The 18,321-nt window shown below is 58.6% G+C and overlaps 1 protein-coding gene across 2 annotated transcripts; it reads right to left on the minus strand.

The window, feature by feature from the left end:
* Positions 1-5: 5 nt before the first annotated feature.
* Positions 6-15,127, minus strand: cul9 (cullin 9). 2 transcript variants are annotated; one of them, XM_077613775.1, is made up of 40 exons: positions 15,006-15,127; positions 13,749-14,325; positions 13,429-13,583; positions 12,763-13,293; positions 12,279-12,432; positions 12,009-12,193; positions 11,686-11,941; positions 11,388-11,556; positions 11,096-11,297; positions 10,663-10,835; positions 10,465-10,609; positions 9,966-10,054; positions 9,791-9,896; positions 9,475-9,702; positions 9,308-9,398; positions 8,922-9,199; positions 8,758-8,853; positions 8,424-8,599; positions 8,176-8,309; positions 7,901-8,098; positions 7,632-7,750; positions 7,276-7,458; positions 6,750-6,913; positions 6,369-6,564; positions 6,107-6,299; positions 5,766-5,911; positions 5,587-5,710; positions 5,311-5,507; positions 5,002-5,222; positions 3,133-3,499; positions 2,895-3,035; positions 2,483-2,647; positions 2,121-2,284; positions 1,935-2,028; positions 1,789-1,863; positions 1,574-1,684; positions 1,368-1,485; positions 961-1,094; positions 758-846; positions 6-681 (listed from the first exon to the last, which is right to left on the minus strand). In XM_077613775.1, exons 2-40 carry the CDS (start codon positions 14,314-14,316, stop codon positions 495-497), a joined length of 7,122 nt encoding a protein of 2,373 aa, XP_077469901.1. In that variant the 5' UTR covers positions 14,317-14,325; positions 15,006-15,127; the 3' UTR covers positions 6-494. The 2 variants fall into 2 exon arrangements, with proteins under 2 accessions (XP_077469901.1, XP_077469902.1); XM_077613776.1 differs by lacking the exons at positions 6-681; positions 758-846 and having other exon boundaries at positions 1,017-1,252.
* Between the last annotated feature and the right edge of the window lie 3,194 nt (positions 15,128-18,321).

The following is an 18,321-nucleotide window of genomic DNA, read 5'->3' on the forward strand; positions in this document are numbered from 1 at the left end:
ACCCGTACATTTCAAGATGTCGATTTTATTGGCCTGCAGCGAATGATGAAGATAAAGGTCCTAAGAAATGGCGACCAGTCCAAAAAAGAAGCAAACCCATTCGAGGCGGTCGAATAAACAACTTGAACACAGAGTTAGGCAATTTCTTTGATTCATTTGGAACTTTAACAAACAAAACTAAGATCAAAGTAACACAGACAAGGTCACTCATGTGCATAGAAAATCAATCTGTAGTGCAAGCGCGTCATCAAGGGGAAAAAAACAAACAAACACGCAACTCCAAACGGAATCGATCCTAGCAAGAAGCCACGGAAGAAAGTCGGCGAGTTGAATTAACCCAGCCGCGACAGCAGTGACCCGATGCGAGTGCGTGGTCATTTGGAGGGGCGCGGGGGGCTCGGCACGCCTGCTCGGCCATCGGTGGCAAAAAACGCTAACGGCGTAATGCTCCTTTTCCTTTCCCCGAGGGAGGTGGCGTTCTCACGCGGGCCGGGTCATAGGGGGCTGAATTCCCCGTGGTAGACCTCGCTGTCAGAGAAGAACTCGCCCTCGTCGATATCTTCTTCGTCGTCGTCATCGTCGTCGTCGTAGTCTTCGTTCCACTCGCCCACGTAGTCCTCGTCCTCCTCGTATTCCGTGTCGTAGCCGTCGCAGTTGTTGTCGTCCGCGTGGCATTTGGGGCTGGAAGGAAAAGCGGCCACGGTAGTCAGGCGACCACGTCGGAACGGGAGACCGCGTCGGAGCGGACGTAACTCACACTTCGCCTTCGGCGGAGCGTCGGTTGAGCGGGTCGGACGCGCTTTCCGCTTCCTGGACGTTTTGCGAGCGGCAGCCCACGGCAAAGTCCTGAAGGTACACGTGCGCGGCCGTGGTGGCAAAAAAAGCGGGTAAGTTACGGTCACACTCGGCGGGGCGGGGTGCGGGGGGGGCCCCCATAAGATGGGCGTGGGGAGCACCGACCTGTGTGGAATGCTGCAAGATGGCCAGCGACCGCTCCTGGATACGCCGCATCAGTTCCAGTCCCGTGTTGAGGTGTTGGGCTTTCAACAGACGCACGCAGGACGCCAGGTCGCTGCAGCGCAACAGCGTTCCCTCTGGCCGGCGGCGGCGGCGGCGGCGGAAATGGCAGACAAAAATTCAACTGGCGTAAGAGCGGCATCACTTCAAAAATCACACGAGCGTAGTTCTCGCCACGGCATCCATCGAGTAGCCCCGAGTGTCGAGTGTGAGCCGCAGAAGAGTGGTGGCGTTACTTGAAAAATAATAGTGCTGGAGTAAAAGTGGACGCCCCAAAAAATCCCTCCAATCCAAAATAAAACATATGGGTCAAAGTCCCTGCAATCGCAGGTAAATGTAACGCAACTCACCCAGGAGGATTTGCAGGGAGTTGGTGTGCAGGTCCAAAGCGTCCGTCTGCTGCTCCACCACGTCCATCTTGTCGCCGTCTTGGTTGTAGAAGGCGTACACGCACGCGTAGCCCAGCACCTGCCAAATTCAAGTCTTTGGGTGCCACGGACGGCGACAGACGCCCACGCCAAGCCTTTCTCGTAGGTGGCTCGGTGTCTTTCTTCACCTTCCGAGCCCGCGCCAGAACCTTGCAGGCGTCCACGACGAAGGTCAGAGACTTCATCTGCAGGGCTTCGTCGACGGACGACACTCGCCTCTCCAGGCTGACGGCAAAGTCCTGGAAGGCAAAAATAAAAGGGCAAAATCAGCAGCGACACAAACGGTTTCTCGTCACTCCCGATAGCCGCATTATAGCGGGGTTAGCCGAGCGAGCTGGCGTACCTTAGCCCGGTGTTGAAAAGCGCATCTCTCGTTAAAATCCTGGAACTTCTTTTCGTGTCGCGCGACCTTACTCACCTATCAGCGGAGAGGGAAGGAGTCAGCGCCAACTGGGGGGGTCAAACGCTCTCGGGGGTGGGTCCACTCACAGTCGCCGAACAGTTGTAGTAGTCCTTGTGCGTGGGCTTCCAGGCTTTCAGGCAGCGCCAGCAGAAGCCGTGGTTGCACTTGGCACAGGTCATGCTGAGGGGATGGGACAGGGCGGCGGGTTAGGGTTAGCCAAGGCCGAGTCGGGGTCACGGGGGCCCCGCCCCGTCTCGCTCGGGGTCACGCACTGGAGGCAGCCTTCGTTCTTCTCGATCTGCGCCTGGCAGCTGGGACAACGTTTGGAGATGAGCTTGGCCAGATGTTTGCTTTGCGCTTCGGCACTCATGCCCTCGTAGAAGCCCCCGTCGTCCATCCACTGGGACATGTGACCGCAGCTGGCCGGGTAGTGCGCCTGAAGAGAGGTGAGGTGGGGGGGCGCACAAAACACGGGTCGTCACGTTTGGCGTCCGCCCATCGCCAGTCGACGGCCGGTCCGCTCGCTCGCTCGCCGCCATTCCTCCTTCCCACCGATTGGACATCTAGCGGCGATCGAGGCCAATTCGGGTGGCGTTGCGGAGGACCGCAGGCGGACGTCTGGTCCCAGCCTTACCTCCGGGAAGTTGCAAGTGAAGCAGGAGGACCAACCGCACTTGGAACAGGTCCCCGTGTCGCCCATGTTCTCCTTGCAGAGGATCTGGTCGCAGCCCTGAGGGTTGGTGCACCACGTCAGGTTGGAGCACGACTCCACGTAGCCTCGCAGACGCGCCTTCTCGTACTGAAATGCCAGAAAAAAAACACGGACTTGGGTGGGCCGGGACGTCCGCTGCGCTCGACGGTGGCCCACGACTGATAAAACAAAGCTACCAAACCACCTGACAATTCGCCTGGTTCGGGTGGATCGTTTTGCCAATTCCCGTCCTCATTTTTAACGCCGTGCGCCCCTCACCGTGGGCGGGGATTCCACGTCTGGGCCAACCCAAACCAGCCAAACTCAAGTATAAGGACACCATTCGGAATCCCACCTTGGCCAGGGTGTCCTTGTCGGCGACGATGGCGAGGAAGAAGCGCGGCGTGGGCTGAGCCCGGCAGTCTGGTATGGGACAGTTGCAGTTGCTGACCAGGTTCTGCTCGATACGCGCGCTCAGGTACTCCCGCCAGCACGACTGCGAGGCGAGAGAACGGCGTCACGCACGCGCGACGCCGGGCGGGCCGGTCCTTGGCCGGAGCCCCTCCCCCGGCCACGCCCCGGCGCCTCCTGACCCGGCAGCAGTAGTGCCCGCAGGCGAGCGAGGGCGGTGGGTCCTCGTCGCCGCCGAGGACCAGGCACACGGGGCAGGCGGCGCCCGGGTCCGGGGGTAGCCCGGGACCCGGATGTCCCAGGCCGGCGGCGGCCGCCGTGCCGTCGGGGTCGTCCGTGTAGCGGCGCGCCAGCAGGTCGGCGTCCCAGCCGTAGTGAACCAGGAGGTGCTCGGCCCGATCCGGGTCCACGCTCAGGGCGTCCGCCACCTGCCGGACGGTGGCGTGCATCAGCCGGGACACTTCGTCGGGCGTCATGCTGCGGCCGCCGGAGAAGAGGGCGCAGTCCGCCGCGGCGCCGTCGGAAAACGAGCCGGACGGCGACCAAGCGCTGAAGCAAAAAAAATAATAAAAAATAATCAAAAAAGCAGGAAGAAATCATCTGGGCCAACTGTTACGGGTTGGGAAATGCAGTCCGGGCCGGAGAGCCCCGAGCTTCCAGACCGCACCTCCCCCCTCCAACACACCAGAATCTAATGATGAACTAACTGCTCAACGATCTCTCCAGAAGGCAAGAGGCGTCAGCGTACGCGACTGGAGTATCGCATACCTGTCAACCTCTGCCGATAACTGCCCTTATAAATGATTATGATTCCCCTTACAAACCCCCAAAAAACCTTACAAACACCGTACGAGTCGTACTAAGGTTGACAGGTATGGTTTAGTCATCTTTACTCTTCGTTTTCTGAAATGTACTGGAAGGGTTTTTTTAAAAGGTGGGTGGGTACAGATTAGCTAGGAAAAACTGTTGTCTGTCCCCTGGCAGTATAGTATAGTCATGGACAAAAACCAACATAGATAAATTGCCCAATAATCAACAAGGAAGTGCCCCAAAACAAATAAAAAGTGATGTCAAATCAACAGGAATTGACTTGGAAGGGAATGATAATGAACGAGGATGGATGTCCAATAATGAGTAGTAACGCTCATTTCTTTTTTATCTTGGGTTTGACTTTTAAAAGTTGTTTCTGATAACCCTGTCCGATACTACGAAAAAAAACCATACAAAGTAGCATCAGATTAAGCTGGAATGCCCCAAGCAAGCAGTGCGTCAGGCAGTCTCTTTTGCGCATCTCCCTCCCCCGCTAGCACAGCTGCATCCAATGATCAACTCGTTAGCAATCTCACCAGAATGTAACGCTTGAATTCAACTGTATCGGTGGAAGGGAGACGCGGAGAAAAGACTGGGTAGCAGCCTGGATAACAGCTTGGGGCCTTCAACCAGCACCCCCAGTTTAGGACATTATAACTAGAGGGCATACCTGTCAACCTCTGCCGATAACTGCCCTTATAAATGATTGTGATTCCCCTTACAAACCCCCCAAAAACCTTAGGGCGGTTATCGGCAGAGGTTGACAGGTATGGTATCGCACCTCATCAACTGATTTTTCTTATCTTTTACTTGCACTAAAAGTCAACTCCATGAGCTGCCAACCCCTTTTTGTCCCTAACTACCTGTGTATGTATCCACTTAAAACAGGTTGACTCATTTAGATGGACCACTTATTTATTTGTGCACTTGACGGGGAAGCTTGAAATCTCACTCGACTTTTAGAAGGACAATAAAAGGCATTCGGTTCAACCCGATAACGATCCCGCTAATTGGATTCAGGAGTTCGGGGGAAGGGAAGGGAAAGGAGAGTGGAGGACTGCAGTCAGTTGCCGAAGCCTGTCTTAGAGGTTCCACTGCTCTTTTGCTAGCTCCTCCCCCTTGTAGGTGGTGCAAAAGCACAATGAGCAAACACCACTTATCCTATCCTTTCCTAAAAAAAAACCCTAGCCTAGCTTACTAGCACATGGGCCAAAGTTGAGGAGAAAGTTTAAATAGCTGACCTGTCGCCTCTCAAGTCCAGTTGCGCGTGTCCCTTGTAGGGGGGTGGCGGGTCATCCGGGAGGAACTGGAGCAGGTGAGGGCGCTCGGGGTGGCGGCGGACGCAGCCTTTGCTCATCACGTGCATGACGCAGGACAGGACGTCCCCCGTGCTGCAGCTGAAGGCCAGGGGAGCGCCACCGGGGGAACCCCGCGCTTTCCCTCGCCGGCACGAACGGAGGACCTGCCGGGCGGCCGGACGTCCCGTCAAGCGGGCTCAAGAGCGGGCGGTTGGGCGGGCCCACGATCGAGCGGGCCCATGCCTTTCCCACCTGGTAGACCAGGTTGTCTACGTGTATCTCCTTCTCCTGCTTGAGGATGCTGACGATGAGGCAGTAGATGACGTTTCTCTTGGTCTCCAGCGTGGCGGCGGCGTCCCGGTCCACATTCAAGTAGGTCTGTGGCGGCTGAAGCTCCAGGCGCCTGGGCGGGCCCTCGGGCATCGCCTCTGGGCTCACCCGCAAATCGCCTGCGGAGCGCGAGATCCCGTCAGATGCGCGGGCCGATCCCTCTCCACGGATACCGGACAGGACGGGACGGGAGCGCACCTCGCAAGGGCTCTGTCGGGAGGCTGCATCGGAGCGGGCCGTCTTCCGTCAGAGGGCGCAGAGCGTGAAGTAGCACCTCTTCGGGAAGGCCGCAGCCGTCCGCCAAAGACGCCCCCGACACTTCCTGCCGAGAGAGGCGGTGAGCTGACGTCGCGTGAGCCGACGCGGGCCAGCGCTACCTCCTGCGTATTGAATCCAAGCAGGATGACCATCTGCAGCGTGGACACGTGAAGCGTCAAAGAGCCAAAAGCCACCTCGGCGTGTCCCAGCCACGTCCACTGGATGGTGCCGGGCTCGCGGTGACCGCCACCGGCCGCCCGCTGACCTGAACGCAGAAAAAAAAAAAAAAAAAATAAAAAAAAAATAAAAAAAAAAGAGTTCCATTTCGGCCGGGGACGTCATCGAATTCCGGACGGCATCGTGCCGTATTGTGGCTCCCGAAGAGTACATTTTCTTGCACTCGGGCGCGTCTTCGGGAAACGCCAGCCACATTCGCGCAAACGTTGACATCGGTACTCACCGTGCGAGTAGAAATGCGCAAACTGCTCCAGGTAGGAGCAGAGGCGTGGCGGGAAGCGGCGCCGGGGCTCGTCCACCAAGCACGGGGAGGGGACGCTCCAGCAGCGGGGAGACAGAACCAGGACCTCCACGTCGGGCTCCTCCTCCTCTTCCACCGACTCCTCTCCGTACTCCTCCGCGTCCTCGTCGTCCACCTGCGGCGGGACGCCGCGGCACGTCGACGGGGTTCGGCCGGAACGAGCGCGGCCGGCGGGAGGCCGTACCCGTTGGCCGTGCAGCGCCAGGTCCAGCCGCTGCAGGCGGTGGAGACCAAAGTGGCGTCGCAGCTCGGCCGACTCGCTCAGGTTCTTCAACATTTGCTGAGGGAAGCGGTTGGGGAAGCAGGGGCCCAGCTGCTCCGCCACGTACGCTTCCAGCCACACGTTGCTTTGGGCCAGCAGGCGATCGGCGAGGTAGTACCTGCGCAAATGTGGCAATATTAGCGGGAGAAGGAAGACTAAAAAATTCCATCGTACGATGATATCGCCGGATTCAATGCATTTTTAAACAAAGACTTTCATGTCTTTACGGTAGACCGAGAGACCGAGAAAGCTTCTCGTCCGACGTGAAATGATGGCAACGTGGCAAAATGACCACGGACTCACCTGTAAAAGTGCTCAAAGGTGTTGGCCAGCTCCAGGCCCGACAGGAAGAGCGCCGGCTCCAAAAAGCGCTGCAGCCGATCCGGGGTTCGGGAGCCGCCCGCCGCCACCGCGCCGCCGTCGTCCCGCAACGTCTGGTCCACGTACTGAGCGAAACGCTCGCTGGCCTGCAACGCGGACCGAGCTAAGGCTGGAGCTTCTGGTGCCGTTCGCATTCAACGGCCGCACGGGCGTCCGTAAGGACGTTAGCTTTGCCAGGTGGGGGGAAACCCCCAAAAAGTAGGCTAGACCAAGAGCACGCACGGAAGCTAACCCAGCGTGCCAGTGGACGGAAAAGGGCAAAACGTAGGCGAGTCTCCTGGCAAAAAGGAACGGCACGCCGGCTTAACCCAATGTGCCGTGCCGACGGACGGACGGACGGAAAGGGCGACAAAGTAGGCCGGAGAACGGGAGCCGGCCGGACAGACTCGGAGAAGGGGGAGAAGTTAGTGTGGTCACGCGCCCGTTCTCGTTTTCTTTCCTAACTTACCCGCATGGCTCCGAGGATGGAGAGCTGCACCAACGCGGCGGAGAAGCCGCGTCGCAGGGCCAGCGCGAAGGCCGTCCGCTGGCCGAACAGCTCCTCCGAGGCCTTCTTCAGACGTGCGTACAAAGAGAGGTAACGCTCCACAAAGTCCTCGCGCTCGCAGCTCTGCTCCAGAAAGCTCTTCACCTGCAACGCCACGGCAATTTATAGTCCGGAAAATACGCCGCCGTGTGTACGGGTCGGGGGGGAAAAAAGGAAGGAAGATTTTCTTTCCTTGAAGAAGAATCGAGTACTAAAAGGAATAGCTCATTCTTGAGCCACTTTGGGGGAGAAAAGGAAGAATGGCGCTGAGCTCTCACCTGCCGCTGCACCACGCCTTGCCAACAGAAGGCCACGTCGGCCACGCCGCCGTTCTTCTCCTCGGGTTTGACGGACGAAGACGGCGGGCCGTCTTTGTTCTTGGCTGCTTCTTTTCCCTCTGGGGGAGGAAATGGGGCAGGCGTTGGGCTCGCCAGTAAAGACTGCCCGATACGCTCACGGGCGTTCCAAGGAAAAGGCAAGGGGCTAACGGGCAACGGTCACGTCATCTGTTATCTTGCTCATTTTGGGTGGGTGGACCTCTACTCACGAGGCTTGACGGGAGGTTGGACGGGCTCCGGTTCCGTCGTGGCGGCGGCGGCGTCGTCCACGTGGACCAGGAGTTGGGTCAGGCGTCTCACGCGCGCGCTAAAGAGGGCCACCGCCGCCGCCACCGGCCGACACCCAGAGTCGCCCTCGTCCAGGTACTTGGCCAGCAGCCACGAGAGCGGGCCGGACCCCGAAGAATCTAGGCCAGAGAGGAGAAGGAGAAGTGTGCCGGGCCACCCGCGGGAGCCGCGGCGTTCCCGGGCGACCGACGAGCACCTGCCGCCGTGACGGCGCGCACGACGGGCGCCACCAGCGCCTCCCAGCAGGTCCGACCCAAGGCTTCGGCGGCTTCGGCGTCCGGCAGGAAGCCCTCGGCGAACGTCTGCTCGTGCTCGAGGGCGCCGTTCAGCCTGAGCGCAGGAGACGGGGCAGAGTCGGCGGGAGTTAGTCCGCTGGGGGTGCTTTGGGGCCAATTCGACCGCCGACGAGACCGGCCGGAGAACGGAGCGAAGCCGGATCCGTACTTGTCGAAGAGCCGCAGCAGGCGCGAGCGATCGGCCGTCACCTCCTGACACCACGAACGCGCTTTGGTGCTGTAGAACAAGAAGGTCCGCCGGCACAGCTGCTCCTTGAAGACGGGCCAGAAGGTGTTCTTGGGCCCCAGGATCTCAAAGCCGTGGACCCGGGTGTCGATGCCGCCCTGCCGGACATGGAGTCTACTCCGTAAAAGGGACGAAACACGCAAAGCGGAAAGTGCCAAAAACAAGAAGGGAAGGAAGGGGAGGAGACCCCCTAAGCCAAAAGCAATCAACTAAAACTACAGGCATGGGTTCCAATTTTCTTCCCGCTTTGTCTGACCTGCTGGCATCTCTTGACGCGGATCTGGACGACGGGCCAGAACCTGCTGACGTTCTCCAGAAGGACCACGCGACTGGCCGACGCGGGAACGTTGACCTGCGAGAGAAGCGTTTAGTGGCATCTTGGGGGGTGCCGGCCCGCCCACCGGCCCGCCCGCTCGTCACCGTGTTGAGTTCCACGCTAACGTTGCGCGGGTCGTCTCCGGCCCAAACCAGGATGCGGGCCGGCATGTAGCTGGAGTCCTCGGCGGCCACCAGGATGGCGAGCTGGCGGATGAGGACGCCGTCGCGCAAAAAGATGTTGATGAAATGCGAGCCGGTGGGCCCGTTGGACTCCCAGTAAGTTTTGCCGTTCTTGTCGCTGAGTTTGTTGGCCCGGTGGTGGTTGGACGACACCTCCACCTTCTCCCAGCACTTGTCGTCGCTCAGCTCCACGCCGGAGCCTGCGGGCGGCTAGCGTCACTTTGGAAGGAGTCCGCCGGCGGTAACGGGGCGGAGAGAAGGCTACGCGTGGCGGCGGGAGTCGCAGCTCCTTCCCGCCACCGACCCACCTTGGCAAAGATTCCTGAGGAAGATGTCGAAGAAGGGAATGTCGATGGGCTCGCGGCTCCGCCGGTGTTCCTCGATCTGACCCAACACCATCTGACGGACGGGACGGCGGCCCGCTCGTTAGCGGGCGGCGAGGGCGAGGGCGCGGTCCGCGCGGGCGCCGACGCACCTGTATGCAGCCGGCCAGCACGCTGGCGGTCATGCTGTCGTAGAGGTCGGCGTATTTGCGGCAATCGGCGACGGCGTCCCGCAGCTCGGCCGCCGTCTGGACGGCGGCGCCGTGCTTCTCCTGAGCCTTGGCGAGGACCTCTTTGGCGCCCAGGCGACACATGACCACGGCGTGGTCCTTGTTGGCGCACGTCAAGCGGTACAGGAAGGACACCAGCTGCTGGACCACCTGATGGCCGGCGTCGCTTAGCTGGGGCTCGCTCGGCGCTTTTGCGAGCGGACTAAAAAGTGGCCTAGCCTATCGGCCCGCGCCGTACCTCTTTGTCGGCGATGAAAATGCTCATGGACGCCAGGCAGGGCTTGACGCTGTCGTGCCACGGTAGGTCGTCCTCCTGGAGCTGGTCCAAGAGCTTGTTGAGGATGCTGAAGGGACGGAAGGGTCAGAAGGCGAGAAGAAGCGCCGGCGGGAGACGCTAGCCGACGCGGGCCAACCTGAGGACGGACAGGTGGACGCTGGGTGCCGGCGGTTGCTGCTCCATCAGACGCAGCAGGCCGTAGAAGACCTCCGTGCTTTGGTAGACCTTTGGGCGCAGGAGCGCACGAGCACGTTACCTCCGGTGAGAAAGATGCGCTCCTAAGAGTAGCTTTGTCGTCATTTTGACTCGAAAGGGCTTAGGATTGGAGACGGAGAAAGAAGAGAAGGAGGAAGGAGTTGGAGAAGAAGGAAAAGGAGAAGGAGAAGGAGAAACAGCACCCTAACTCCACTACACTTGATTGATTTTGCTCAAAGTCAATTCCTTTCACTTCTCGGTACCTCAGGGAACTTTCATGGTAGCCCTATTCTTTTGAAGCAACAATACTCTTACTGGAGGACAATTTTGCTGGATAAATCTTCCAAAAATATGACAAAGAACGCAAAATAACAACATGCTTTTGTTTTTATAGTCACTCCAGGTCTTCTGATTTGGACGTAACGCCGGCGGACTCTTACTTGAGGAGCGGTGGCGAGCGCCGACTTGTCGGACATCAGCAGAACCACCGGGGAGTCGCCGCACAGGAACTGCGAGGCCAAGCTCTTGTGGTGGGACACCAGCGCCGCCACCACCTGCAGGCCGTCGCACACGCCCGCCGCGCACCTGCGCAGAGCGCCGTCAGCGGAGCCCCGGGCGCCGGGCCGAGAGGCGCTTACCCTGACGTCTTCAGCATGAGCTCCAGGGCGGCGGGGATGGCGGCCAGCGGGCCTTCGGAACCTTCGGGGGCGGCCGAGACGATGCTGGCGAAGATCTCCAGAATCATCTGAGAGGCCGGCTCGGACGTGGCGGGGGGAACGCGCCCGCCGCCGCTCGTCAGGACATTCAGCGTCTGTGAGAGAACTCGGCGTCAACGGGAAGCCCTCGACGGCGCCAGACGCCCCAATCCGTTGCAAGCGAGCCGACGAAGCGACGCTCGCGCTCCCGCATCTAAGCGGATTGGACGTCTGCCAGCGACAAACTCGTCGGAGTTGACGGCAGGGGGAAGAAAAGATCGGCCGGCCCATTTTGCCTCCGTCCAAACACGGGCTAGACGTCCAATTGGCTGGAGGAGCGGAGGTGAAAATGAGAACGCTATCGTGTTTTCCTTACCGCCAGCGCCAGCCGTTGCAGGGGCACGGCGTCGGGCGTCTCCCGCATGAGTTTGAGCAGGGCTTTGACGCCGCCCTCCGTGGCGAAGGAGACCCTCCAGTCGAAGCGGCGCAGGAGCGAGCGGGTCACGCCGAGGGCGAACGGCGCCTCGTCCCGGTGCGACGAGCCCAGGAGCTCCACCAGCAGCTTCACCACCTTGTCCCTGCGAAAGAGAGAGAGAGAGAGAGAGAGAGAGATAAAGATTAGAAGCTTTCCAAAGTGCGGTGGGGGTAAAAGCAGGTTAGGGACCCACCGGACGCTCTGGGCGGAGTCGCTCCGGTTCTCATCCTCCAGCAGCCCACCTATGAAAACCGCCGCCGCGAGGGTCTGGAGCGGGTCCGGCTCTCTCTGCACCATGTCCAGCACTTCCTCCACCTTCTCCGGCAACGTCTTCTTGGCCAGCACGCGAGGGGTGTCAAAGACTGAAAAGGGGAAAAAGGTCAAAAGTCCAAAATGCAACAGCGGGCAATGTCAGAATCGGTCGGATTTTTTTGGGGGGGGGGAAAGGCGGCGGCGGCGCCGCCGCCGGCCACCCGAGGACCTCTCCTCACCTTTGATCTTTTCCTCCAGCCCATCGGGATAGCTCTGGAGATCCTCGCCCTCGGCGCCGTCCGTCCCGGGAGCGGGCACGTCGTCCCCGGACCTCGGGCGGTCCCGGCGGGAGAGGTGTTTGGCCAAGGCGTGCCGGCGCAGCGGCTCGCCCGGGCAGGAAGGAGGTAGGCGGCGCTCCAGAAAGAGGGCCAGCTCCCGGGCCGCCTCCCTCGTCACCGACAGGCCCAGCAGCGACGGCTCGTCCGTCTCGGCTTCCTGAGGACGACGCCGTAGCTCGGGTCACGGCCTTTCGCGATTTCCATGGGCCGGAAGCGCGGCGTACCGGCTGGCCGCGCGTCAGCAGTCGGACGGCTTCCCGCTGCTCTCGGGGATCCAATTTCTTGACCAAGAAGAGGAGCTCCCACCACTCGGCACGACTCAGCGTGGCCCGGCCCCGGGGGGGTCGGACCGACAAGTAGGGCGGCGCGTAGAAGCCGCCCGGGGGCCGAGAGAACACGCTGCGGCTGCCTGAATGCCCCCCAGCGCCCCAAAAAACAAAAGAGACAAACAATAGGCGTGGAAGCGGCAAGCTATGCGGAGCAAAACCTCTTACCCGTGGCGAGCCCGACGCTCCGCGTGAGGGACGACACCTTCTGGGCGGCGTCTTCCTCGGCGGTCCCCCCGTCGGCGCCTCTGCCGTCGTCCGCCACGATCTCCAGCATGTGCCAGTGGACCCAGTAAGTTCCGCACAGGGAGTTCCAGTACACCTGCGTCCAGAGCAGCGGGCAGACGGACTCAGTCGAGACTTGAATAGTGACTCCGTGATGAAGTCACAAACATCAATACGATAAAAGACACATTGCAAACGGGGGACGGAAAAGAAGACATTTTGATGAAAACTACATGCAAACATTTGGTTATTTTCCAAAATGAAATTCAGAAATGAGCGACCACATTTTTCCTTTTTGAATTGCGATTGATACTTTGCAAAGGAACGGGACTTTTTGTCTTTTTCTTGACATTCCAGGACTTTCCACTGCATTTTTTCAATTGGAATGCCTCTATTTAGTCAACATTTTGGGAAAGGCGGACATCACCTGAACGGGCGGCGAGCCATCGTTGCTGTAACGGAACTCCCCCCGGTCCCCGACGCCGACTTCCTCGTAGTCCTCCAGCATGCGCACCGTCATGCCGCTCTTCAAGCGCTCCTGCACGTACTCCACGTACGCCGAGCGCCGGGGAAAGTCGGCGCGCGTTTTGTAAGCGCCGGCTTCCGCCTTCCCCTGGGCGGGGGCGGCCGCGGCAACGGCGGCGGCGGGCCGGCGGAAAATGGAGCGGGAGGCGGGCGGCGGGGGCTCCTCCTTCGCCGGGGGCCGGCGGTCCCAGCCCAAGATGCGCGCCAGTTGGGAGATCAGGTTGGCCATGGCCACGGCCAGCTCAAACTCGCAGCGCAGGCGTAGCGGGGCGTGGCCGGAGCAGGGGGGGGAGGAGGAGGAGGAGGAGGAGGCGGGGCTCCCGGCTTCCTCTCTGCCGGAGACCCAGTCCGCTCCCGCCGTGTTGAGTTTGTCCATCAGCGACGTGACGCACAGGTAGCGCTTGACCAGGGAGAAGAGCAGCTTCCCCGGAATCTGAGGCGCAGATGGGGCAGGGGAGGAAGGGCTGTCAGACCACTGTCGGGGGCCAGCCTCCTCCTCCTCCTCCTCCTCCTCCTCGGCCGGCGCTTACAAAACGCGCCCCTCCCCTCCCCGCCGTCGGAATCCCACCTGAGGCAGATGGACGCCTTCGAAGGAAATACCATGCTCCTCCGAGGACGCCGTCTCGGCGAAGAGTTCCATCAGCGTGTGGCGGTTGTCCAAGTCCATGTGCTGCTCGATGCCGTCCTGCCGGCCCAGCGACAGCAGCACGTGGGCTCGGCTCCCTGCGGATAAAAATCCATGCGCGTTGGGACCATCCTTTTGCTTTAAACGGGTATCGGCGACCTCTGCCGTGCTACGGGTAATATTGTGGGGCAATATGGTCATATGGTATACCCAACAGCCTCCCTTAATCGCGCATTCCTCGGTGGGTCCGCCCGGGGGCTCACCGGCATCGTGGGACGCCAGCGCCCGGAGCATCTTGCTGGCGCTGCGCCGGGTCTGCGTCTCGCGGTGGCACAGCAGCTCCATCAGGAGGTTGAGGGCGCCCGTCTCCTTGAAGACGGCGGCCAGCGGGCCGATGGCGGCGTAGGCGCTCAGCACGTGGATGGTGTGCGTCACGCTCAGCGAGGACGGCTCGCCGCCCCGGGACATCTGCTTCCTGGCGCGCCGCACCAGCTTCTCCACGTCCTCTTCCATGTCCCGGAGCTCCACCCGGTCGAAGGCGCCCACCTCCCCCTCGGCCTCGGCCTTCTCCGGCCGGGAGCTGGTCTTCCTCTGGCCCAGCAGGGAGGGGCAGTTGGCGTACACGTCCTCCGCCGACATCCACATCAGGAGGCTCTCCCTGGGCGAGCCGTCCGGCGGGGAGGCCAGGGAGACGTCCACCAGGCGCCAGCGGATCAGGTGCTCCGTTTGGCCGTCGCGCGCCCGCCGCTGGCGGATCAGCTCCTCGGGGTACGCCCTCAGCCACGGGCCCATCTGGACCGGCGGGTTACCGGGGTGACGCTCGCCCGCCATGCTCGCTCGCTGGTGGGGGGGGGACACAACGCAGTCGGGGGTTAGGGTTACGGTCGGTCTACGTCAGGTCACCGGACATCGGCAATGGCGGACGGTAAAAATATATACATTTGATGTGGGGAGCTTTGATTTGCCTAGCATTCCCACAAGTATTCGTGAGTTGGGTGAAACGAGAAGAGAAGACTCGTTTGAAGCTTGTGTGAAAAGAACTACGTCTCCCATGATGCACGTCGGCTGGGTGTCTTTTTTTCGCTTATAATATGAAACTATCCACGGGGTTGTGTCAAGGGAACATCTTCTTTCGCAACTCGCTCAGTATTTCTTGATGAAGACTTCAAAGAAAAGCCGCGAAAACGGCGGGAAGACGTCAACAACACTCGACTGTGAGAATTCACTTCGTGCTTCGAGCTGACATTTCGCCGACTTAAATCGAAAGTTAATGTGTCAGTCAATAACAAGGTTCTGGGCGTTTGGACTCGTGACTAAAGCCTAAACGCGGCATTTTAACACTCCTCTTGTGTGACGTTTTCTCCCGGTTCGTCCAAGAGTGACAACTACGCGAGTCGGAAACAACAAATATATACAACGTCGTGTCAAATTGACAGTGGGTGGGCACCGGGACAGGAAAAGGGGTCGCGTTCCGTGCCTTTTATCGCTCTAAATGAGTGCTAAGAATGAGCACTTCTTACCGGGGGCGCCGCCAACGTCTAAAGCTCGTTTTAATGACTAGGAATTTCTGAGCTACAAAGTCCGTTCGTTCGGCTCGCCACTTCTTCTTCCTCCAGATGTGCTGCTACTTCTTCTTCTTCTTATGTGGTTGCGGCTCTTCTTCCTGTCCTCCCCTCGCGTCACTGGCTGCCCGTTGCTGTCCCTGGCGGTCAAACACTTGTACTGCAAGCTCCCGTTCACAAGTCAACGTAAATTGACCCGCATTCACGATTTCATCGTATTAAAAATATCAACACGTGACATGAGAAAGTTACAAACAAATTGTGACTAAAAAACCCAATAAGAAAAGGAATTCAACAGGAGCAGTGGTGATTACGTACGCCAGAGGGGGCCCGCGTAGCAGATTTTGCCAACAGCTTTGACCGGCTCACCAGATTAACATAAACAATCTTTTTTGGGGGGAAGGAACGGTGTGTTCATACGCATTAAATGAACACCATTATTGAAGGGGGATTAAAGAAGGTAGTGACCATTTATGGGCCAACTTCTTGGAGAGATAGCCCGTCCAAACTGCCAAGTCGCTTCTATGTTGCCGCGTTCACGAAAACACGAAGGACAATTGGCACTTGAATTTTACAGGCAGGAAGACAGACGAATGGGCCTCGGGACGGCCAGGGCAGGCCAAGCTAGGCTAGGTGGTGCCGTTCCCATCAAAGTCCGTGCACGAGCTCATTTCCAAAAGATGGCTTGAAAGAGTTCGCTTCCGACTCGTTGTCCGACCTATCGGAACCGAGCGACGTTTTCCGTCGGCCGACGTCTGACGCGCGCGTGCGCTTTTATTTTCCGGCCGGGGCTAAAGGCGCAAATGCGGACGCCGTCCATTAGTAGCTTTTACCCGCGACCCCTGACCTTTGCTCAAGTGGGCTCGGCGACATACGCGCGTGGAGTGCGTGTGCATTAAGAATAATTCCTTGCCGTCGCTAATCTCGGGCGGGCAACAAGTGAAACATCTCGGCTGCCCGCCGTAACGAGGCTAAAAAGAGGGCCATTAGAGGCAAGATAAGAACTTAATTCACTAATCATTCAAAGACATTTGCCGAGAAAAGGTTTGGTGGGGGCAAATGGTGGGACCCCCTCCTCCCTTTAAGATTAAGCGGGACATTATCCCGCGTGGCCGTAATTGCTTGTATGAACTACTTTAAAAAGGATTGGATTATATCTGGGACAGCGGCCCGGGCTTACGACGCACAGCGGCGCGAGCGAGCGGGTGCGAGCGGGCGCGAGCGGGCGCGAGCCCGCCCCGAAGCGACGACCGGAGGACGTAGGGGGTGGGACCATAACGTGTGCTTATAAAAAAAAAAAAAACACACAAAAATTGGATTATATCTGGGACAGCGGCCCGGCCTTACGACGCACCGAAGGTAGCGTGGTCAGGAAAGCAAGTCTTCTTTCTTCGTTCATTCACTTTTCTTTCTTGCACGCCCACATTCCGTTCGTACAAATATGGGAAAATGGACGGCGTCGGCGGCCTCGGTGTGCGTGTGCGTGCGCGCGCGCGCGCTTCCTTTGTGTGCGTGGACGTCTGTAATAGCTTTTTATCACTTAATGCTTCTCTAATCTTTCATTACTGTGATGGTACACAACAATAGCGTGCTCGCCAGCACACAAAGACAATAACAATAACAAGGGGAAGGTAATCTACAGATAGATACGATCCGACCACGTGACGGGAAACGGGGCCGTGACCCTAACGGCGCTGTGTCATTTCTCGGCCCAAAGGAGAGAAGAAGTCCGACCGGCTCGACGCCATTCTTTTTCCAAGAAAGGTCGTCAGGAGAAATCCTCCGTTCCCCCCCCCCCCCCTCCGTTCATTTCAACACGGGGTCAGGTTTTGACCCCGGACCGGCTCCCCCTAGCGTCAAAAGCCAGACAGAAAGGCCAGAGAATGTCGGCCCAAGCCAAGATTGTTGCGTGGCCCCTTTTCAATTCTACCGTCTGTCCATCTTCCTTTGCGGCCGGCCGCGGGACGCACTTTGCTCTGGCGCAATGTAACGGGATCACGTGACTTCAATTTCTTAATAACATCAACAAACCAGTTCATTCGTGTGTGTGTGTGTGTGTGTGTTTTGCCGCTCACGTGACTGTTGTAAGTAGGTCATGTGATCCCATCATGCGGATTATTAGGGAATCATTGGAAGGATTTGTGGGGATAATTGAGACTGTGGATCATAATTGGAGAAGATTGCACTTTCATCTTGAGCGTTTCAGGATTACAAGACATCTGGACACACACATACACACACACACACACACACACTGGCCTCGCTATTATTAGAAGACACACAGCACTGCTTCTTTTTGACACTTTCCAACAACAACAACAAGAAGAAGGCGGCACATTTCGTGGAATTGCCGCCTTGGTTCCCTGGGCCCTTCCAGTCCAAATGGATTGGACAGCCGCTCTTTCCTCTTCCAGTACAATTTAGATCCTGTTGATTTGAGGGTATTTCCTGGTGACTTCCTGTGTATTCACAAGGGTCGCGGGGGGGGGGGGGGGGGTGCCGGAGCCCATCCCACGCCAACCAAGTGAAATAAAAACGACCACGACAACAACAACAACAACAACTAAATGCTACAACACGGTGAGCTTTGCTCGGCATGGTCAAATCCCTAAATGGAGCGGTAACGGCAAAGGTGAGCCAGGCAGCCAGCCATGGAGTTATTGGATTGCCCACAACACGCCGTCATCAAATGAAAATGAGATTTTGCGGTAAAAAGCAAAGCTAAATGGATTAAATCACATGCCACACAAGAAGAAGACAGCGGGCGGATTAGCGCCCAGGCGCAGATTACGCTCCATTATTCTTATTATTCCATTAATATTATGATCTATGACTGTTATTTGAGGTCAGACCAATCAGACGGCTTAAGCCGCTTCTTGCACACACGTGACGTGAGGTGACGTCACGTCACGTTACGTTACGTTACGTTACGGGACCGCCGAAGCCAAGCGTGCCCTTTGGCCCGCCATCTTTCCTGCCAGCCTCACCGAGAGCGAGAGCGAGAGCGATTTCCACGCCGCCCTCGGCGAACGGATGGCACTGGTCGACTGGTGAGAGAGAGTCCTTTGGATCGATGGACCGACCCGGCGGTTCCCTGGCCTTTTCAGCTGGCCTGGAGCCAAAAGACCACGCCGGGCCGTTGTGGCCCGCCAAGATGGGCGCGTGGCGTTGAGGAAAAGCCCGCCGGCCGCGGTATTATTAAGCAACTTTTATCGGGCCGGCGAGCGGGTCAGTTTAATCATGTTTTGTCATGCGTGGACATGAAACATATTTG

Source organism: Stigmatopora argus, chromosome 11 (assembly GCF_051989625.1).
Source record: "Stigmatopora argus isolate UIUO_Sarg chromosome 11, RoL_Sarg_1.0, whole genome shotgun sequence".
NCBI classification, from domain to species: domain Eukaryota; kingdom Metazoa; phylum Chordata; class Actinopteri; order Syngnathiformes; family Syngnathidae; genus Stigmatopora; species Stigmatopora argus.